Consider the following 24,007-nt stretch of genomic DNA (forward strand, 5'->3'; position numbering starts at 1 on the left):
ATTTATAAATCAAACTTTAGTTAAACATTTGGAAACACCAGCAGACACTATTTACTAGTGTTGAAACTTATTTTTCCAGTTCACAAACTATTCGCTGCTGATTCAGCTCTTTTCTAGCTCTGGCAAATAACCTCCCGCATATTCCGATTGTTCAGGTAGATTGAATAAATGTTTTGGGGCACAAACAAAGCAGGGTGGAGCACCGTATATATACACACATATATATAAAAACAAAACAGTATATAGACTTAATTATGCATTTAACATTCTCTCATGAAAATCCTTTCAGTTTTATCCAGTTTTAGTTGATAAAAGATTTTTCCACCAGACATATTTATAGGCCCTGAACTTGATTTTTTTTAAATTACATTTCTTCTGCAGTGTAACAGTAAATCTCTACTTGATTGGTGAAATATCTGGCTTTTGTCGTGGTTATAAACTCATCCCCGCAAAAGTTAGCGGTCATCAGTTTGGACCACAACTAGCTGTTAAAAAATTCTGCCATTGTATGTAAACCAAAGAAATCGGGCGTTTACTCATATTGCACTACTTAATGGGCCTTCTTACACATAAAGGCTCCATGTGAATAGAATTTGTATTGTATATTTGTATGGGGCTTAATGATTAAAACAAAGTAATACATTCATTAAACTCATATGTTTATAAATATTTGATAACCTATAAACGTTTCACTGTCTTTACAAGCTAAATAAAATGTGACTATAGCACATGGACAAAGCTAGCATAGACCCAGCTCATTGGATATACAATATACATTTTTTCTTTGGGACAATTTGTCTGTGTAACTAATTTAACAATATTTTGTCATTAATAACATTAATTAGGCACACATTTTAAATAAAAAACTGTTACGACCAGTGTCCACTTACTGCAGTTAACCAACACCATTCCATTCAAAAAAACAGGCTACAGGAGTTAGAAGCACCAACATAATGCGCTCGTCATAGTGGTTTCGATTTTGAAGCAGGACTTGACATTTCTGGCGTTTTCCGACCAGATAAAAGTTTAGATTAAACTTATTTAAGATGGAGAACACTTTTGAACGCTAGATTTCACTTTAGTTCAAAAGGGGATTTTAAAGATTTTGTTTCACGTGGACAGGCCAAGTAGAAACAGATATAAACTGTAAACCAGATGACATTACATTATTTCACCCGAAAATGCACAACTTTGTCCACAAGGTTCAAATCTTTGGCAAAGGGGCTTCATTAAAATGGTCTTTTTTATAATAGTCCCAAATCTTCCCAATAAAACACATGTAGCGTGATTATTATGCTCAACTTGCTCGATTGTCTGAATTCAAAGCTCATTTGGCAACTTCCCAGTGTCGCGGACCGTGTCGGGGCTGTCAACCACGGCAATAAAATCTACTTAAATACGCTATAATTTACTCATAATACTGAATATATTAAAACAAACGTCTTCATTTCGAGTCAAAAAGGTCCACTTCTCGCGGCCAAGTATTCGTTAAAATACTGGATTCCAGATGGATTTTGCCACTAAGGATAAACATGCGAAATAATGAGAATTGTAAACAAAAAGGCAACAAATGTAAAGGTCGGTAATTTCATATTTTTACTGTTTTAAATATATACTGTATATATTTCCTTATTTGAGTTAAGGAGATGAAGCTCAATTTACAAATTTTGCATTCGCTGGCGTCTTAGTATTTCCACGCTTTCATCCCAGTGGCAGAAACCATCGCGAGACCAAACCCGTTTCCCGTCACTTTCATAAAATACCATTATAGTGGGTTTTCTTCATTCAGCAGATACAGAGCAGACCAGTCCAGTGAAATGCTACGCAGGTTTAAAACATGGAGGAGGAAGAATAGGAGGAGGAGGAGAGATGGACCCTATTCCCACACCAGAGGAGAGGGCGGCATCTCTGAGGGCTGCGCCACCGTAGAGCTGCAAAGACACGGCAACAACAAAAGATTCACTTTAGAAACTGGCTATTTTGAGAAACTTTGTATTTTAAAAGCAACTGGTTTAAAGAATAATCCATAGGTCAGTGGACTCCAAACTTTTTTGTATGCAGATTGGCAATAATCTTTATCTTATTTGTAGAGCACGGTTCGTCCACAAAGTAAAGCAAAGAGTCTTTTGAATTACAAAGATTGGGCAGGGGTTGGGGTGATCATTAACACCAGCTAATCTCAAAACTTAAAAGAATTGAAGAAAAAGAAAAGAAACAAAAATCTACAAACCTGAAAACATGACAAATGCTTTCATCACAAAAACGCAGTAATGTGTAGAGCAGGGGTAGGCAAGTTTTCTTGGCGGAGGGCCGATTTTCTTTATTGTAAATACACCGAGGGCCGAAGCCGCTGATTATTAGCCCAAAGTAAAGCACAACACTGGAAAAATTACTATCATGAGATAAATGACTTAAATGTTGAATTTGAGTCGGTTTGAACTAATACAAGATACAAATGCTATAGTGCCAATGGAACAAGAATAAGACCCACTTGGAATCAGACAAATAATTGTTTTTCACTTGAAATGACAGAAAATTATCTGAATTAAGAGAATAACTACTACTAGAGGTTTTATCATCCGAGACAGAGACCAAATCAACTCAAACCTTAGATTTAATCTCTTAATTCAAGTAGATTTATGTCATTTCTTCCTGAAAACAATTATTCTTTTTCCTGTGCACTTCTTTCAAATGCTAGTGTTATGACCTAATTGGGTGTATTGACAGTATTTCTACCTTATTTTCTTCCATTTAACTCTAATAATGTTAAAAGTACTCTGTGATTTGTGTAATATTGTTTCTCAAAATCATTTTGAGGGCCAGAGGTTCTGTGCCAGAGTGCCGGATTTGGCCCCCGGGCCTGACGTTGCCTACCCCTGGGGTAGAGCATTCCTTCAGATTTAGTGATGCGTGTACTCGAAGGCTGTCCTTGTCCAGAGGTCAGAGGTCATCAGTCTTTACCTGATAAAGCTCTTGAAGGCGGCGGACTGTGGGTTGATGCAGAGCGGGACCCGGCTGCCTTTCTGCTGCTCCAGGATGAACTGGTGGATGATCTCTGCGCAAACAGAAAGTATTTGACACATGACTCACAGTCCCCAGTCCCCAACCCCTGCATCTACATCTCCACCTAATCCGCCGGGCTGCATTGCTCACCTTTGACCTGGCGCACCGAGCTGAGGTTCTTCTCGAAGCCGTCGTCGAACTTGGGGTTGGTGACGGGCTCGAAGTCGCTGGTGTAGACGCGGCCGGTGGAGGTGGTGTAGCAGCATTTGCACATGCACGTGTGGTAGCGCAGCCGGCCCTCGTCGAGGTACGGGTGAGCCAGGGCGTCCTTCGCCGAGATACGCTTCGACTGGACACACGGGAGAGAGGGTCGCTTGATTTACAGGTCCAACAGGTATGAAAAGAACTGTTTACATTTCGTTTAAAAGATGCAGGATTTACGGGAATATGTGGCGTTCGAGACATTCTACAATTTGATGCCACGTTTTCAGATCTTTGTTACAGAAAAACAACAAACTTTTTAACCTCTTAACCCCCATCTGAACCGAGCACATTCTCTCCAGTTTGGCTTTATCCAAATGTAAAAACCTCTTGAAAAAAGCCTCAAAATAGCGACAAAAACGTGGATGAAAACGTAACAAAGAAGTGGCAAAAGAGAGACAAAAAAGCAACAATAACACAATGTAAAGGCAACAAAAAAGCCACAAAAGAGCGACAAAATGTGATGAAAAATCCACTACAAAAAAGCGTCAAAAAGCACAGAAAAAAAGTGATGAAAATGCAACAAAAACACGACGCAGAACCTACGAAAACACAACAAAAAAGGAGACAATCCATTTTGTTGGTCTTAGCTTTCAAATGAGGCATGACACTGGCCTATAGGCTGTGCGCTCCAGCCCAGAAGATTTTAGATTTGGGTAAAGCGGAACTGAGGAAAATGCATTGGTTAAGAGGTTAATACTATTGCATGCGTGAGCGGTGACTTTTTGCCGACAGAGGAAGTTAAACTTTGATAGTTTTTGTTTCGTGTGAATAAATCCAGTAATAAACATAAAACAGTTGAAAGACAAATACAACGGTAGAATTCTGCCCCGTCATCAACATCGATATTCAAATATATAATGGCACATGCGGATGAAATGCGAGGACAATACACAACACTTAAGAAATCCAAAACAAGATATTGCTTCTGAGAGTAACTGTAACTGGCTGTGTGGGCTTTACATGTTCTCCCTGTGCCTGGGTGATCCTGGCCTACATGTACCATAGGCCAGGATCTCACACTTTTATCCCTCGCTCTTCCAACTGTGACGCCGCTACTGTCATTTCCGGTGCATACATTTATGTAAAAAAAAAAAAAGAAAAGAAAATTGCAATGACTATTCGTGGACGTGTAAAAACGGCCCCAGAGAAGGCAGGAGGAGGAGAGGAAGGTTTTGGCAGGGTCTGCGGTGACGTCAGAGCCGGGCGATAACTCACTCAGGTTAAAGCGCCGCGTCCTGTCACTAATTATACCCCTTTCTGAATGAAGTGTAGTTATTCTTATCACAGAGAGTGGGCTTTCCGGCAGCGTCTGTGCGGACTGACTCACCGGATCGAACACCAGCATGCGGCAGAGCAGGTGCACCGCTTCATGGGTCGCCTGGCTAGACAGAGTGTAGAGCACCGGAAGAGATGGCTGCAACACAAGAAAGTACAGGGGAAATGAGCATAAAGAGCACATTTCACATGATTTATAGAGCTTCTTTCTAATCATACTACAATGTTGCTCCGTCAGTAAAACATATATTTGAGAAATATTACTCATTTAAATGTGGTGGCGCCGATGTCCGACTATAGCTACTGTACATCTGTGTGGCTGGGGAGACGTTGGGGGAGTTTATTTGATGTGGAGGGTCTTAAAGGGACTGACGCAAAATGTATTTATTTTATTTGACCTTTCTTTAAAGTCCAACTGAGATTAGGAATCTCATTTCCAGGGGAGTCCTGGCCCCAGAGGGGAACCTGTTGTACATATTGTTGGGAGTGTTGTGACAGTTTTATTCCGAGATAGGATCACCAAAACTAGTCACAGCAATACACAAACTGGCCTGCTGGGCCACCAGACCGGCTTCTGTCTGTACCCCAGACAGACAATAGGCCCCAAATGGCGTCCTCATCTTCTCAACATCACAAAGATCTCCTTCTGCCTCCAGACGCCGCCCTGATGCATTACCATGCATTGCCTTTTGGTTGCCTGCATTGACATCTCCAACTGTATTACCATTTCTATGTGTTTCTGTGCTTCCCTTTGTTGTGTGACCTGCTGTATGACCCCTGTCATGCTGCTCTGTCTTCAGTGTGCTCACCTTTATAAGGTGTTACCAAAGCTGACTCGGGCAGAGCTTACCATGAACTCGCGTTGTGTGTAACCCTCTCCTCAATGCATGCGTAATAAACCTCACATTCTGACAACATATCTCTAAGCTTTATTAAGTAAGAAAATTCAGGAGTAAGTGTAGATCTACAGTATATAGCATTTTCTAAGAACAAAATTAGATGGTGAGTGTGGAAACGTAATACCCCGACTTTGATATTGCAAATGAGGACACATGGCAATAATCTAGTAGCAAAAAAAGAAATGACGTAAATATTTACTTGACAGTGGAGGGATGGGTATAACCTAGTATCATAACAGCCCTGGGGCCACGTGTGCCTTAACCGGGTCACTATGTTACTGCGCTAATCATGTGTGCTCAACAAAGCACTAAAAAAAGGTTCTCCACTTATGGATGCGTTCGCTGCATCGGATCTGTTCATCCCCGCTGACCGCACGAGAGCGCAGTGTCGGATCATCCCCACGTTCTTCCTTGATTTACTAGATAACAAATATATATTTTTATTATTATTATTATTAAGTAAGTAAAGTATTTTAACTCCCATATATTAAGTGTAAGCGCAAATTGGAAATAAATTGGGTCCAAATACAGAGTAAAGAAAAATAAATATAGACCTAGGTTATTGCCTGTACAGTAGCCTCTATCCAACTTTTAAAAAATTCTTTAACGTACTGATAAGAGTACCGTTAAAGTAGTGGATCGATAAGGAGTATCAATAAGAGTAGCAGAATTGATAATTAACGATACCCCTCCCTACTGGACACGTCTTTGTGAAGAATAGGAAAAGCGTGTCAGGTGAACATGGTTTACAAACTACTGCTGCTTGTCAATAGTTTCCCTTCAAACGTGAGCAGTGCGTTTGTCACGTTTGATTGGCCTTCTGGGTTAGTCCCATTAAGACTGCACTAATCTGGACTCTGCACTGGGGCCAGTGCAAATCCCCCGGTCACATTGAACTGGACCAGTGTCTTCCTAACCACCTTTCTACATTTCACGCTGAAGTTCCTTTTGCATTTTGTGGTTATTTTTGCAGCTCTATGCTCATACAGACACATGCCGCCTACTTTCCACCACTCACTTCTCCTATTGGTCAGTGAGTGGTGAAAGAATTTAACCAGTCACAGTGAAGTGTGAACCCTCAGAGCACCTACCAAGTAGATCTCCACAGTGCTATTATCATTTGACAGCCCTATTAGTTTGTACAGGTGAAGTAGGTGCCATATTATAGGTTAGGGCTGGGCAATTATTCGAATTTTAATCTAATCGAGATTTTAATAAAGGTCGATCATGATAATCGCGTAGTGCGTTTTAATCAAGGAGAACTGGCCAGGCCTGTCTGGAAAAAAATCTGGACGGCGCAATGCTGCAGCGCCTGTCAGGTCAATCCCAGGGAAACACGCGGCCCAAACAAACAGGAAGGATGATAGTACATGCTGCACAAAGAGGGACCAGGTGATTTTACGTGTTGAATCAGCTACAAAGTGGTGCTAACTTGTCTAAAGGAGAAAACAGAAACATGTAGGGAGTTGACAGAGGAGCAGGACGCACGGAGATGAAGAGTTTACCTTAGAAGGGGAAAACTTTCAGTCGCTATTTGGACCATGCATTTGTTTTGAGGCTCCAGCGGTGGATTTGCTGGACTTCTAACAGTGAACTGTAAGTTTGATCGTCTTTTATACTTATAAATGTGCGGTTTACTAATTTCTTTATGTACATAAGTTGCTAGAGCTCCGTGACGTTGTGGCCTTTTGAGCTCCGTGCACACGAACATGCGCTCGTTGTTGCTTCTGACATTCTTCAGACATTCTCCTTTGCAGATGTTTGTGTGTTGCTTGTCCAGGTGAAGGGGTGTCATAGAGATGTTGTTCTGTGACGCTAGAGGTGTGGAGTTTGTTTTTGCTGAAGAGTTAGCTTAGCTGCAGCAGCAAGCTCGTCCAGGAAAGACCACATTTATTCTATTTTTTTCTTTTAAACAAAAAAAATCGAAAATCGAGATCGAACAATATGGGGAAAATAATCGTGATTAGCCCTATTATAAGTACTATAAACACTTCAGCCTTAATATTTTTTGTCGTACAACATTAAAAAATAGCGTGTGTGTCTTGATAATATTTTTATCTTTGATACTATAAGAGGCAGTTACACAAAAGGCCAGCAGAAGGCTCACTCCCACCTTGATGTTTTGATATCACACTTTATTGCAGAATTGTAACAAAAGTGTTAAACTTGTTTTCATAAGTTGGAATGAAGGCGCTAAACACTGAAAAACGCAGAAAAAATAAAAAAGAAGGATGCTCAATTCTTAGATCAGACCAGATAAACCATGTAAACCCAGACCTTTGGAGCTAGAACAAGTGGCCAGCACAACGGACCCATGTTCACAGCAAGGAGAATGTAGAGCATTCTGCTACAAAGGGCTATAAAGGGCTTAGAAAATATCAAACAGGCATTTAGAGTCGACTCATACATTTCAGATCATGGAAGATTCACATTAGGCGCCTCCACCGTTGATGAGCACGTGTTTGCGTGCAGTGACAGCAAAGACCCCATAACTTCAAGGAGTTCACTGGAGCGATGGGAGAAAATAAGATGCAAGTTGTATACTTTTTAACTATAACTTGTAAATCTATGATTATACTGAATGCATGTATGCTAGACTTTTGTTAAAGAGTTAGAATGTTTTAAAGCCAAGACTTTTAACCCATACACCTTGAACCTATCACAAACCATATCCACATTTACTCGGCTTTCGGCCCTGCCATGTAGTATACATCAAGACGTGAACTGTCTGACCAGCTCTCAGGAGAAATCAGACCAGAATTGAATAAGGAACATACTCAGAATAGACATTACATATAAATGTACCGGTAAATGTGGGTGGAGTTCTCCCTGTGAGCTCTGATTTGTCTAACAATAAAAACAACTTTAGTTTAGTTTGATTTAATTTAATTTAATTCAAAAACAACAATTTGTGCTGTTTTAAGCACCCCAACTTTCACTTTCAATGTTTCACTGTTTTAAGCACATTTGTGGCATAGAGATTAAGAGCCTGTATTTACCAGAAACAATGAGACAAAAACCTCCCAAGGTCCAAGGACAACTTAATGTCATGCCCTTTTCCACCTCCTACATCTGTCACCAAGGCCAAACCAAACATGAGATTTTACTGCGTGCACGGACCCACCACAGTGGCCAGAATTAGTCACACAACATCACACAAAACCATTAAGCTTGAAAACTTTGGCACTTCCAAATCAAGCACAACATGCCAGCAAAACAGTTCCAGGTGGGTAGCTTTGCATTTAACTGGAGTCCGGGCGACAGTGAATGTTTACCTGTGGTTAAATACAGTGCCAAAACATTCAGCTCGTATCAGAGTCAGCGTGTTGGGCACAGTTTAGCCATTAAACGTACTGAAAATGCACATTATATAAAAATGTACGTAAATCTACTTTAAAGTGAAAAACAAATTCTTTAAATAGATAGAATCCTTATTTTTGGGGGGTGAGATCTTTGGATTGACGCTCCGGCCTTTGGGAATGGCTGTGGTGTTAGGCTCTTACCTGTTTGTGAGGCCCTCTGAGGATGTGCGCTCTTGCTCCTTCACACGCCGTCCTCATGGCCTCCATCGAAGGGGTCCCCAACAGATCTGTGATCAGGTCCAGCTACAAAAACAACAACAAACATATAGTGAGATTAAAACTAAAACTAAAATTGTTTTTTCAAAACACAGAATGTAGAAAAAATATGGACGTCCGTAGCTGATCTGAAGAGACCAGTCTCCTTGAAGTTGTGACATTCAAAACTGGAACCATCAACACTGGGGGAGGAAATGTTACACGAGTTACACCTGTGCCTCTGCCTTGTAGGTGCTGTTTTTAGATTTAAGAACCTGGAGGAAACCTGTACACATTCCACAAAGATCCAACACGGCCCAGACCTCACACAGCATCTTGTTGCCACTTGGCTAATACGCAGGCAAATGGCTCCAATACACAGAAGAACATTTACTAGGTCAGTGGGAGTCATTTTAGACACAAAGTTCAAAGGAAGATGGTCTATGATGTAGCTAAACATAAACGGCATGAGCTTCTCTCTCTTTCTCTCCAAGACCGTGTTAAACAGACAGCATGATGAAGCTGATCTTAACCTCTGCGACATATTTTATGTTGCTCAAATGGCCCAGGATTGAATCATTTGCGGCAAATCTAGTTAAATATTCACGTGGGCCATTAGCAGACATTCAGTGCAAATTTGTGGTGCAAAAGTTATTCTGAAAAAAATAAAACATTTAAAGCAGGGAGGGATAATTAGCAGAACTGTGGATTGTTGGAGAGCTGTGGGCAGATAACATACAACTGCATTATAATCAATAGAATACCATTTAAAAACAGATGTAATAATATATGTCAAGCCGAATGCGTGTAAAGTATTGGGGCTATTTTAACATTTGCTGTTGTCAAATTCATGTCGATGCTAAAACAGCTACAATCATAAACACAGAATTTCAGGCATTTGAAGTCGTATCGGAGAAAATACGCACTTTTCTTTTTATTGAATGAAAAAAAACAGGAATCTTTCACAGAGCAAGCTATCAATGTTGGTGGTGATGATATAGTATTTTTACTGATATAAACCATATGTTCCAGACATTTTCTTTTTTTTTCTTACTTTGGACTGAAGTGATTTTCTGTGTATGATCTTAACTCTCTAAATAACACTAATACTAGAACTACACCAGAGTCTGAGTCTTCCACCTGAACCACTGTCCTAGGAAACAAAAGCTCATGTGAAACTATTTAAAGTACCTGCTGAATGGGGCTCTGTGCCTGGAACAGAATCCTCCGGCCCAGCAGCTCGGCGAAGATGCAGCCCACAGACCAGATGTCGATGGAGTTGGAGTAGTGGCGGCTGCCCATCAGGATCTCCGGCGCGCGGTAGTACTGCGTCACCACCTCCTGAGTCATGTGCCGCGACTCGTCCGTCTCCTCCACACGCGCCAGCCCGAAGTCACAGATCTGAGCAGCAGAGCAGAGACATAGATGAGCAGAAGATTCAGATGGGGATTGAGACTGAAGGATGTGCAGAAAGATAGGCCTATTTCTCCATGTAAACGGATATTATCTGAAACCCATTCCTTACATTACATGACATTGTCAGACTATACAACTTCACAGTACGGTAATACTGTAGGACGGCACGTCTACCCACTCCCGGGCAGCTGTAGCTACAAAGGCAGCTTACAGACATGGACTAGGAGGGTGGTGGGAGTGGGGTGGGGTGCACGTGCTAGTAGGACTGCTCGATTATTGAAAAAATAATAATCACGATTATTTTTGTCATAATTGAAATCACGATTATTCAAACGATTATTTGTTGCCTTTAAAAAAAGTCTTTATTTTATTTATATATTTATAAAAAAAAAAACTGTAAATTTTCTGTTTTCTGAACATTCATAAAAGTAACACTGATTTCAAATATGCCTCGATTAAGGAGAGGTCTCTGTTTCACACCTGCCCCCTGCTGGCCAGCCCTCACACCTGCGCAAGTAAACTGAGCAGCGTGGCCTGATGACATGTTTGTTTTTATTTCAGGCAAAAGCATGAGCCATGGCACGTGAAATGCGAAGGGACAATAATCTCAGCGCCATGAAATAATGCAAGTCTGCTTTGCAAAAAATAAAATAAAATAATTAATAACAAAAAAACATTTTGGGGGGGAAATTATGCTAATTATGATATGCCGATTATGCTAATGTTCTAATAGTTTAGCATAATAATCGAAATTGTAATCGAATTTCTATTAATTGATAAGATAAGATAAGATAAGATGATACTTTATTGATCTCACAGATGGAGAAATTGCATTCGATGAGAGAGCATCCGGCAGCAGCACCCATTCAGTGCGCACCACTCTTTTTTTGCACAGCCCTACGTGCTAGTGTTCTGATCACATTTCTGCGGCGTGGAGTTTGCCGTGCTCTATAATACTAATGCTTGAGCTGGACCATTACTATATTCTCTCTCTCAGGACAAGGACAGTATTTAACTCACAGTGGGAAAAATAGTTTGTCCTGCGAGAGCTTAATAACTTGTGCGAGTCTGCGCATGATGGTATTATAAACAAGAGGAGAGCGAAGGGGAAGCAGCAAAGCGCCTGTTGGTAGCACACCACGCCTCCACCGACCTCTTTTTTCCCCTAAGTAAACCCCTCAAGGCTACCGGCGAAAGCACTGGCGCGACAGGTGGAATAAAGTCCTTTCCACACCTCCTTTCCAAATAAATGTGTAATAACCTAAATGCAGAAACCTGCCATTGTTGTTACTTTATCAATCAGCTCCCATTACAACTTCTGCCAATTCAGATACTTCATTTAGTTGATCTATATTTTTCCTTTCTTCTTAATGCTGCTCCTTGTTTAAAACAATAATCTTTATTCTTTGATTGCACATTACCTTTTTTTTTTGACTGCATATTTTCCTGCACGAAAGAGCTGCTGTAACAAGTGATTTTTTCCATTGTGAGATGAATAAAGTCTTCTCTTATCTTAAGGAGCTCATACTGTAGTTTACACATGCTGCTGCACCAAAAAAATATTTCTCAAGTAAAAATAAAAAGTATGTTGCAATAAGATTTGTATTTATTCCAAAGGTCGCTGCAGTAAAAGCACCTTTCTACTACCCACGCACGTACCTTGAGCACACAGTTGCTGTTGACCAGGAGGTTGCCAGGTTTGATGTCTCGGTGTAAGATGCCAGCAGAATGAAGATATTTTAGACCTGAAAGTTAAAAATACAGGATTGTAACAAATATAGCTCTGAGTGCGAGGCCTATTTCCAGCTCTGGTCTGACCTCGTAGGATCTGGTAGAGGAACACTTTGGCGTGGTCCGAGCTCAGCGGCTGCGGAGAAACAATGATTTTATGGAGGTCGCTTTGCATCAGTTCAGTCACGACATATCTGACCAATCAGAGTCAAGGATCCACATCAGGTGACCAAGAGGGACAATCAAATCAAGCGTATTTTATTTAAAATTCTGTGAAATTGGCATTTAATTGTAGCAAAAACAATGACTGTGGTTGAAGTGACCAAAGGCTGAAGGAGTTGATTCTGGTCTGCTGAAAACCCTAAAGTTGTGCAACATACGCACAAGTGCATGTATATATCCGCAGTCGTAACAAAGTCTGAAGCGGAAGTCAACAAAACATCATAAAATAAGAATAATTTAAGGTTGACTTTGGTTTATATTGATAGGTTGACAGTAAAAGCAGGAAAAGGAGAAAATAAAAAATGTTCACCTGCCGCATCTCGCCTCACAAGCTTCAGTCTGCGTGACATAGAGTCAGCCTCATGTTGTGGCTCTGAGGCCACTCCCCCAGTGGACCCCAGAGCCCACTTTAGGAACCACTGCTTAAGAACATAAATTTGGTCATGTGCAGCGTAATAGCCTAGAGATTTAGGCTGGAGCACATATGCTGGACACAGTGAAGGCCTTATGTGTCATAGGTTTGACTCCCAGCTCTGACAGTTTGCTGAAAGCTTCTCCCCACTCTCCGCCCCCTTTCACACCTCCCCCGTCTAATAAAACACACAGGCAAAAATAATAGATTTCTTTTTTGTTGCGAGCAAAGGATACATCTCCTCGAAGTAGTCGATGTGTGGAGGTTGGAGAATGTCCAGAGCAGAAAGAACCTGTGGGCACAAACACCAGCCCTGTTTAAACTTACTGGAAAATTAGAAATGCAAATTCTACATAAAAAAAATAATACTTTTCTTTATATTTCATATAACAACTACATCAAGAAAGCAGCTGTTAGTAGTACTAGGCCGATGTACCACTATGTAACTGTTGGTGCCACTGCATATCATTATTAAACATGAATCTCTCCTGCTGGTCACACCATAGACACCACATTCATAAAAGGAGAAAAGACTTTTCCGTTCTACCTTTAATCTCTGTGCTTTTCTCTGCTATAACCCTTTGACATACCTGCGTGCAAAGTGTGACTTACGTTTTCATGTTTGAAGAAGCACAGCATCTTCAGCTCCCGAAACACTCTCTTACAGGAGACCAGGTTTTGGAAGACATTGGGCATCTTTTTGAGGGCCACTCTCTTTCCATCTCGAGGGTCCGTCACTGACCTGTGCACCAGAACAGAATGGTCAAGGACGTTTCTACAGCAGAAAAAGTGGGCACAGCGATTCCCCGATGTGCCACAGAAATGCAACAAGGGCGGCAATAATGGAGACTATGTTAATACAACTCTGGAATTTATTGTCTTAAAAATAAAGCCAGGGACCGCAACCCGCAAGGTGAAACTGTGGGAGTTTATGAACTTATTCAGAAGGATTAAGCAGGATTATTCAACCATGCAAATAAGTGTATACGGCAACAAACGGACAAAGGTGTCTAGATTGAAGACAGGTTTCTTGGAGTCTAAAAGTCTGTGTTGGATTAGGCTCAGTCCAGTCCAGTCCGGCCTGGCCCTCTCCTCGGAGCCTAATCCGGGGTTGTTTCGGGAGCAGCGGTGCCTCGTGAGTGTCCTCGGGAGCCGCTTTCTCTGGGCAGAATAAAACCTGCTGCAAATAGGATCAAGGCTCTGAACAGATGGCCCTGGCCTAAGAAGCAAAGTCTGAACCACGATTCACACTCACTTCCAACTTCCAACCACAACAACTTCACACACGCCGCAAAGGTAACTAAAGACTCCCAGGCAGCACACAGTAGAGTATAAAAATGTACGTATCTAGACAGATTTTTCATGGCAGACCTTGACAGTGGTTCTGATATCGTTTATGTATCAGAGCCTAATAGAGAAATCTTCATCCAAATATCCATTAATTCTGCAATAGCTTTGATTTAGTCAAATAAAAGCTTTTATTTCAACACATTTGTGACCAAAAAAAGGACTGAAAGTGATCTAGATCTATTTCAAGCCAGCGACGGATCGTTAGTGTTTACATTATCATCATGAAGCTCATTATTTATTCATATTTTCATCATTTACCAGAAACTGCCTGGTGGAGGGATTTGAGCACCCGAATGATTCTGGGCTCTGTTGTTGGGGGCTTTGTGCCCCTGGTAGGGTCTCCCATGGCAAACAGGTCCTAGCTGACAGGTCAGACAAAGAGCGGTACAGAAGCCCCTTATGAGAGACCAACAGGCCCGGTTAGAATCATGAGGCCGTCCTTCTGTGGACCCACCACCTGCAGGAGGAGCCATAAGGGGCTGGTGCAATGTGATTTGGGCAGTTCCAACAGCTGCCCCCACGACCCGGAAACGGAAATGTGGAAGAAAGTGGATGGATGGATGGACCAGAAACTGCAATACATAGAGTATGCAGCGTATTCTTTCTGGAGTAAGCAAAACCATTGGCTTAAGAATTTCCTCATTAAAGCTGTGAGCGTGCATAGAGATTGCAGATTTACATACTCTACATAATACACTGCCTCACCAACGAAATACAAGTTGTCACCTGGATTAACTGTTCTGATCTGGGGTCGCTGTAGTTGGTCAGGTCTGGGTTCTGCAAAACTACGCGCCCAAAGATCAGCTGATGACCTGAACATCCTGAATGACCAGGTTATTCCATCAATAGATAGATTTCTTCTTCTGTGGTCACACTAACCCATCAATACAAGATCTTGGTGGAAAACGCAACATTGGCCATGCAACATTTTGACATTGCAGAATCTTATTGAAACATTCTTTATTCACTCTACAATCATTTTTTAGATTGGACAACATGGGACTTGGGGTAAAGCATTCCAAGCAAGGTTTTATTGATCATAGAGAATAACTCTTGTAAAACATTTGTTATAGTGTAATAATGTCATTTATTACAGACTAATGTATTTTAAATTGCTTCATAATCTTTTAAGTTTTTGTTTTAAGCTTTATATATCTTTAAACTAAGTCGCTCATGGCTCTAAGCATTTGAGCTTGCGGACGATTGTTTTCACTTTGTATCGAACTTACATGCCAGACTCTGATCATTTTAGAGTTGGATTTATAAACTCTGCTGGCACTCTTCTCTAAAAAGTAGTGGAGCCAATGTTTTTTGGGAATGGATCTGTGATTAATTGCATTAACACAATTACTGAATAATGCGATTAATCACAGATCCATTCATTGATTTGGATTTGTTATAAATTACAGTATCCGTTTGTGCAGGCTTATGTTGATAGACAGCCATCTTGCCAGTGTTGTTTCTGACTTGATTTACTTTAAAAAATGCTTTGTTGAGAGATAAAAGGCAAGAACAGCAAACTGGGAGTGTACATATTTGTACATGTAGTGATAGGACAATAAAAGATAATTTAATGTTGAGTGGCTGTCTCCAACATCACGTATATCTGTGTGACTCACCTCTTCTGTCATCAGTGGTCACAATGTTTTGCTTAATCTACTGTTTCTGCGCTCAAGATTAGCCTCTTTATCTCTAGCCGTTTGATTGCTAAAAATAACCGGCTGTCTGCCGCTGCTGCTGCTCATTCTTCTCCCACCAGTCTGTAAGTGTTTGTATTTGCCCGTGTTTATCTGAATGAGCGCGGCGACAGGAAGGCAATACACACACCCGGGCTCCCACCGAGCTGCTCAGACGAGGAATAATGTCACAGGCAGCCCACGACGGATTACAGCGCCGGCAAATGACAACGGAGACAATGGCTGTTATAGTGTTGCAAACGCAAAACGCTGATTTGTGACATATCAGAGGACATTTACGCACACTTAAAATGCCTAATGGAGTTATTCTCACACTTTGCAGGGGGGAATATGTAGCAGAATTAATAAACATCAATTTCAATAGGACAAATTACCTACATTAAGGCAATTTCAGTTGGAGAAAAAGGACTAAAACCAAAACAGTTTGACCTGATCTGCACCTTAGAATCGCAGAATTCCCCCCAAACTAAAACCTCAAGTTGAAGTAAAAAAAAAAAATCACTTATCAATGTACTCTGAAGTGCCATGAGAAAGGAAAATGGACAACACAAGCCCCTGAACTGCTGATTGAGAATGGCGGATCTAATACAACTGCATAAAATGTAATGAAAGCCACACTTTCAGGAATATTTTGAAGTCACAACTCATTTTCACCCTGCAGCTCTTTTCACAGTAGGACGTTTAGCTTAAGTGGAAAGTCGTTCACCTTCGAACCAGACATTCTGAGATGGCACCCAAAGACAGTTTCTCTTTTCACACGGGGCTCCCACACGCATCATCTGCCCCTGATGCATCTCCAGACATCAGCAGAAATGAAAAACATCTGATTTATCTACGTTTTACACAGGGTTCGTGCAAATGCCTTTGTTTTCCAGCCACACCCGGCCTCTTTCTGTCCACTTTTACACTAACATGGAGGCATCTCTTTTGTATGAAGCCGCCGCACGAATCTATCCCAGTCTTTACCTTACATCTGCTAAAACGGGGGATTTCTTATTAAAGTGGTATAGAGCAGTGCAGAGGAGGGATCACACCAGGCCACTTTGGGTGTCTGTGAATGAGTCAGACTAAAAAAAAAGAAAAAAAAAGAAGAAAAAAACTAGGCTTGTTACAAGATTTACTGCTAACCTCTCTCAACACGGACCTCTCCAAACTCAACCCAAACATACAGCTGGGACCCGGGGATGCAGCAGTTGGTTGAGGTCTACGTCCAGCAACACTATCAGCCCAAAGAATGAGATCAGTTGACGACCTAAACATCCTGAAAGACCAGGTTATTCCATCAATGGATTCCTTCTTCCCCAATGGATATTGGTGAATGCAACACTGGATCTTCTGACACTGCAGGAGCTTATTGAAACAATGCTACAGCGAATAAGTGCTGTAATCAAGGCTAAAGGCACTACGACCAAATATTAGTGCGTGTGACCTTTTTTGTTGGTCAGGCCGTGTACCATACATAACATAACATAGAACTTGCGTTTATGAACTTTACTTCACAATCAAACCTCAAAGTCAACAAACCCTAATGTCGCTAGTGTTGGCGACATTAGGGCTGCTACTGCTCCTCCTACAATGTCTATGTAATAGGGATGTCAAGGTTGCCGCTGTAGCGGTAATCCGCAATTACATTTTTGACTATAACAATTACCGTTTTAATAAAAAATAAGAATAACTATCTCGGTAGATTACCACGCGGTCAGGGAGAGTCTTACCAGTCCCCGTCTCTCCTGCTGAAGTTGTCGCGCAGGCGCACTTTGTAGCTTACAACCAAAACAAAACTTTCTCGAAGCTGGAATCATGTCCGAGACGACAGCGCTCAGAAACATCTACGAGCCTTCAAAGAGGACCAAGTCTGAAGTCTGGGCATACTTTGGGTATTCTAAGAAAGCCGAAGGACAGTTGATAGAAGACAATTATCCTGTTTGCAGAACGTGCAGGAAAGAAGTGTCTGCTAAAGGCAGCAATACCTCAAACTTAACTCATCTGCATATTGAAATGGCACAATGCATTTTGGGGCTCCCAAGGGGCAGAGAAGAGTTGGTCGCCAATGCAATAGATTCACTCTCGCAGCATTATTAGGAACTTAACAATGATTACTGTCTGATGACATTTCCCCAAATCTGTAAAACACATTGGAAAGACGCAAACTGAGGACAAAATCAGGCCCTGATAGAGAGTTTATTTAGTTGTCTGAAAATATTAGAACATGTTTCTGGCGCTATAATTAGTATATATATCACAGTACATATACAATATCCTCGAAACGATCAACAACACCAGTTTGTCTAAGATTCAAAGATCAATTCTTTCTGAACATATTCAACATAATGTTTAAAAAAAAACAGCGATACTACCAAAAACTATGATAGTTTTTGGTCACAATAACCGTGAGCTTACATTTTCATACTGTGACACCCCTTATACGTAATGTAATAAACACGTCACGTTCCAAGTAAAGTTAGTCCCAGTCACATTTCACTCCAGGCCTACTTTGCATGACTATTTTCATACTTCAGCCAGTGACTAAGCTGATCTTTTCAGCAACAATTTAAGTAAATGACGCAAACCGTGTGTGTGCTGACTCAACGGCCTGATGATCAAGAACATGAAGTTAAAACGTACTCTGCCCTTCAGCCTCTTGAGGCAAACTCAGATTCACTACAGGGTTGAGCTGTTCCAGTGACAGGGCAAGGACCAACAATGCAGTGGTTTTCAAACTTGTACACAATCAAATATGTCTGAAAATACCAGAGTTTGTCCATTTCATTTGTCCAAAAACAAACTCCAAACAATAGAGCCACAAGAGGCTGTGGACCTGTCCATTGAAAAGCACCATGCTGAAAACTGAGGTTGACCATTGCTGTAATCATAATTTGACTCAAACTTGCCTAAATACACAGCTCTACCCCCCATCTTTTTCATAATGAACTTTTCTGTCACCAAAGTGAAAGGTTTGAAATTAAATAAATTACCGTCACTTCCATTCATTTATTCACCCATATAGTGGTACGCTTAACACAACGACAGTAACCATAACTGGACTGGGGCGGAATGACGGAAGAGTGGCTTCCAATCTCCGACCACCAATCATTCTTTCACATTCATTCTTAGGCGAAGCACACAGCTCCCAAACGCGGTTTACTCACCAGACCACCCCGAAGGCTCCGTAGCCGATGGGCCGGTCAGGCTCGATGTCGAGCTGTGGCTGCAGATGGTGCTGCTGGTGGTGATGATGGTGGTGGTGGTGGGTTTTGATTGCAGCAGCCTGGACCTGAGCGGGGGCAGCAGCAGCAGCAGGTCCTGGAGCCTGCCCCGGGGCAGGAGAGGGGAAGTATGGCTGCTGCTGCCCAGGGTTCAGCATGACAGCAGCGCCCCCTGTTGAGGCATGCTGTTGTAGGGAGTGCACTGCTGCAGCAGAGACCGGGGCCTGGAGAGAGGAGAGGTCCAAAATGTTAACCCCACCACGTCACTGGCAATTCAGACAACTTGGCAAACGAAACAAACAACGGTGAAACTATTTGTCGTCGAGACTTATATGGGAGGTTTGTGGACCTACTCTTCACTAAGTAATGACCAGGATGAGTTTTCTATATGGAATTTGTTTGGATTTCAAATCTGACTTGGAGTTACTCCCATACTGACTGTGCTATACTAACCCTATACTCAATCTGGGATTTTAACATCACCGAATCCTTGAACATGCAAGCAGACTATTATAAGAGATCAGGTGTTAAAATCAGTAATGTGGGATTAGAAAGTTGGTTTATTCAATAATATGTAAAATAATGGAGTTACGCGTTGTTACATGGCTCTTTAAAAAATAGTTCTGGCTAACGTTAATCTCATCTATGCATGGTTCAAGCTGCTCCCAATAAACATGGCAGAGTTTTTAATAAATAACATTCAATGTCAGATTTTTTCTCAAAAATCATCACACTGAGGTTTGGCCTCCGTACCTGCAGGGGGTGCTGAGGGGCATGGTGGTGCTGCAGGTGAGGGGGGGCCAGGTGCTGCAGCGGGTGGTGGTGGTGGGCCACGGCTGACGATCCTCCGCCGAACGCCGCCATCATCTTCGGAGCATTCGAGGCTGAGGCGCCGCAGAGAGCCATATAACGAGAATCTACCTCCGGGCACGGCTACAGCCAGGACAGAGCACAGAGCTGCACACAAGGCCAGACACAGCCACATCAGGACCTTTCACACCCCTCTGCCTATACCTATGTTGTTACGAGGAAGTCTGATATTTGTGCTTTGGTCTTTCAAACAAATAAACAGTCAAGCTTAGGTAGAGAGATGCTGCATCTTTCTGCAATGACTGGAAAATATTTCTTTCAAAACAAAAGTACAGGGTCAATATTTCAAGAGGATCTCAAAAAAAGTTCTGAGGATGGAATGTTGCTAACTTCCTAGGGCAACAACAGTTTCCTAGTATTCCAATGGGGAGTTAGCCAGATCTTGTTGAAATTAATTCATATTTAAACAGTACATGGCTGAAGACCTGTAGACATTGTAGACATTTAGCCTAATAACAATACATTTCAAAAATGTTACCCTACACTACCCAACAGGCTAAAAACACTTCATGCATGAGTCTACTGTGGACACGTGAAGCAGGTTTTGTGAGAGGTTTAGCAAGTTCACTAGTTCGATTGGATTCAGGTCAAGGGTTCATCTTTTCGTTAATGTACGTGAATTTTATGTGTTGAGGGCATGTCTTGCTGCAAGCTTGTTTAAACCTGAATTTAACTTTGACAACACTGGTGTAAATTAGAAGTTGTGCCTTTAAGGACCAAGTTACTGCAAACTCACAGATCCTGTTGTAGCATTGTCTGGAATGCACGGTGCCTCTGTAATCATAATGTAATAATTACATAGGGGAGAATTGGAGCGTGGGTGCAAACAATGGCCACAGTTTAGTAATTATTTTATAACGCACTACTCCATTCTTCTGGAATGATAGATTACTTAATACAAACTGTGCACTGCTGGAGAAGAATCACATTATTGCAATACAAATACTTAAAAATTATTAATTGCATTTTTTTTCCCCCAAAGAAGCATTGAAATTAGTTTAACTAGTTTAGTTAGTTTAATTAGTTAAACAATTCTTGCTTTAGAATCACAGTGCACATTATAAACACATCCAGGAGCATTACCTTTGAGAAGAATGAAATATAAACTGCAGATCTAATACAAAAATCACATTTCAGAACATGTTTGTAAAAGTCTAAACGACAGAGCAAGTTATTCTTAGGGATTTTTGGCCCGTCGGCTTCTTTGATAGGACAGCACTGGGTGAAAAGTCATGACACTCAGCAAATTGTCAAAGCAAGGACTCAAACCCAAGACACTGAGGACAAAACAATGTTCTGCCACATGTGCAGCAGCCTTAACTACTAGGCTATCGGCTGCACTAAAGGACGACATTACAATGGGTTTGCAGTAGATATTGTACTTCCTTAAAATAGCAGATTTGCTGATAACAACCAATAATTTACAATTAATTATGCAGCCATGTCCATGATTTATTCCACAGTGCAGTTGGTAACTGCCCTGGGGCAAAACTACAGAGATGAGGCAGGATTTCTGTGCCAATGGCCTCTCTGACCACTTTACAATGACCTAAATAGCTAAAAACCTAATGTGATTGGTTTATGCACTTTTGCAATAAGATGTAACCAAAAACACAAGTACTGCACATCCCAGTTTGAAAGTTGTCTCCCAACGTACCTTTGCTACCAAACGGAGAGAGCCATCCACTGAGTACAGGCTTCAAATGTGATGATGGATACCAGGCCCAAACTTCATCAAACTTCTACAAAACATCTTCAGTTTACCACAAGAGTCATGTCAGGACTCCTTCACGAGAGAACTCAATACAAATGTCCTTCTACGACAAAACTTTAGAAGCCCGCGAGGGCTGGGGTCAGAGGAGGATGGCCGTCTGTCGTTGCCAAACCTAGAAAGCGCCTTGGACAGAGATGATCCAACATGAGTCCTCTCTCAAATCCACAGGGAGAAAGAGCGGTGCCTCTTTTATCATCGCGCCACGCTCGGATCTGACCCACTTCTTCAAAAATGAATATTCGCTGCAAAAATGAGGCGAGTGCACCTGCAACAGAGGAACCAAAAAATAAAAGTGTCCAATGTCTACATAAAACAACCCGCTCCCCCCGTATGGATGGATAAAGCCCTAGATGTCCATCATCACAGCCGAGGTGGGCCCCCCCTATCCCCCAACGAAACGCCTCTGGAGAGAACAGTGTGATCCAAAGCGTGTCACATGGGCAGCAGGGCATTCATTTTTAAAAAGTGGCCAAGTTTTCCACACTTGCGAACTGCTGTTCGGAAGCAAACACATCGAACAAGAATGAGAAATCAGAAATAGTGTGCGTCTTGCATTCTGCACGGCGAGTAGTTGAGGCTAATCTCCTTCTCCCAGGCGTAATTAACCCAACGCGGCGCTGATCCCGGTGCAAAGGAGGTGTATCCGTTTAGGCCCAGGTTACAAAGCGCTGCCGAGAAGCCAAGCAAGGCCTCGTTCAATCAAACGCTCGCCTTCACATATTACGCACGGGAACATGGCAAACAACAAGCCTCCATCATCGTTTTTGGACACGGTGACGAGGCTTCGACCATGACGCAAAAATAACAAACAAAAAACGCACGACCAGGGAAACGCTCGGAGACGCCTGTGCTGCTGCTGCTTGTAGAGACCCAACTTCACTTCTCTCCCCCAGTAGACCGGAGAGTTTTCCGCCAGGGTCCTATCGTGCCATCGTCCCCGAGAACAAGATACTTCCAAATTAAGGGAGAAAGTTATGCGGTTTATCGTAGATGCAGCTGGAAACCTCGATAGTTGAGTCCAAGCAGGCAAGGCAGTGCGAGAGGAGGCTCGCTGACAGCTTGTAGCCAAATCAAAACAAGCGACACACACTTCTTCCCGTTTCTTCGCGGCTGGCTGGCTGGCTGGCTGTCAGAGCGCAGGAAGTGAACGGCCCCGTTCAGCGAATGGAGCGAGTCGAGTGGGTTAGCCCAGAGGCGATGAAGCGAGCCTGCGGAGCCTTGTCCCCGCTGACATGTTATCAAGGGAGGGAGGAGGAGAAAAAAAGTCCCCGGGCTAAAAGGCAACTCGCTTCGGATCCAACATGGTGAACAAAACCAGAGCTGGTCGGCGGTGGTTGAGATTATGCAGCGCGCTCGGCCAATGGGGAGAGCGCCGTGCCGTGACGCAAAGGGGGATCTGAGTGAGTGAAGGCCGGGGCAGCCAGTGGAGCGATGCGCTTCGGAACAGGATTTACCCACCAGGCAGCACCAGCGTCAGTGACAGGCATGGAGGGAGTGAGGGAGGGACCGGGGCAGGCTGAGGGCCAACAAACACGAGAATGAACGAACAAAGTGCAAGGAGAGGTTCAGATGTGCTCCACGGGGGATGGGGAGGTTTCATTCTGAAGTTTATTTAGACAAATACGAACAAACACGTAGTGTAACTCAATACGTCCTCAAGAACAAACTCTGGTCCTCTACCAGAGTTTGTTCTCCTAAGACACGGTGCAGTGGAGTTCCTATTCTTTTAGACATTTTTTGGAACATTCACTCATGTTTGCCACAAGTGAGAGAATCATTTCCTACTTTGAAATGCTGCAGAAATGCTCAAACTTAAGTCCAAAAAGTATTTGAATCAATGTTTGTGGGGAAGACCAGTCCATACTGCTCTAAAACAAATACATAATGTAATATCTATGACAGATGAATAAAGCTGACATAAGTAAAGTAGCCAACATACATTTTAGTGGTAATGTTAAATACGTGTTCATTCTACACAGTACACACATTATTCCATTGTGCATGTAGGCTACTACATATGTACAACTTGCTGTTACAAAAAAGCAGATTACATTGTACTAAATTTAGTTTGGTACAATGTGTCAAGGTAGTGTAGAATAAAGTGTAACCAAATACCTCATTGAGTCTTAACTAAAGGTTAGTATTTAGTTCTGCATGGTCACGGGGGCAGAGACTGATACAACTCTAGGGGAGAGACAGTTTTTGAGACCGTTTAGAAAGCTGTGATGTCACTTGAACGTTTGATTGAAGCAAATACTCCACAGGGAACAAATATTGTCTAAAGCTCGTAACATTATTGTGAGATTTCGCCAATGCAAAAGAATAACGATG

The 24,007-nt window shown here is 42.1% G+C and overlaps 1 protein-coding gene across 1 annotated transcript; it reads right to left on the reverse strand.

Annotated features, from left to right (window-relative positions):
- Nucleotides 1-1,645: 1,645 nt before the first annotated feature.
- On the reverse strand, nt 1,646-23,011 carry nlk2 (nemo-like kinase, type 2). Its single transcript, XM_079559759.1, has 13 exons — nt 21,560-23,011; nt 19,786-19,989; nt 18,976-19,256; nt 13,392-13,521; nt 13,016-13,071; nt 12,233-12,339; nt 12,074-12,159; nt 10,190-10,399; nt 8,945-9,046; nt 4,595-4,681; nt 3,154-3,352; nt 2,962-3,055; nt 1,646-1,931 (listed from the first exon to the last, which is right to left on the reverse strand). Exons 2-13 carry the CDS (start codon nt 19,936-19,938, stop codon nt 1,877-1,879), a joined length of 1,560 nt encoding a protein of 519 aa, XP_079415885.1. The 5' UTR covers nt 19,939-19,989; nt 21,560-23,011; the 3' UTR covers nt 1,646-1,876.
- Between the last annotated feature and the right edge of the window lie 996 nt (nt 23,012-24,007).

The sequence above is a fragment of the Gobius niger genome (genome assembly GCF_951799975.1).
Source record: "Gobius niger genome assembly, chromosome: 1".
Taxonomy (NCBI): domain Eukaryota; kingdom Metazoa; phylum Chordata; class Actinopteri; order Gobiiformes; family Gobiidae; genus Gobius; species Gobius niger.

Bases quoted from the DNA above. Each gene is read 5' to 3' on its own strand.
- nlk2 (XM_079559759.1), bottom strand. From the start codon at position 19,938: ATGGCTCTCTGCGGCGCCTCAGCCTCGAATGCTCCGAAGATGATGGCG. The intron at 3,353-4,594 runs GTGAGTCAGTCC...CCGTGTGTCCAG, and splicing joins GCATGCTGGTGTTCGATCCG to TCGAAGCGTATCTCGGCGAA. The intron at 1,932-2,961 runs GTAAAGACTGAT...GTGTCTTTGCAG, and splicing joins GCCTTCAAGAGCTTTATCAG to CTCTACGGTGGCGCAGCCCT.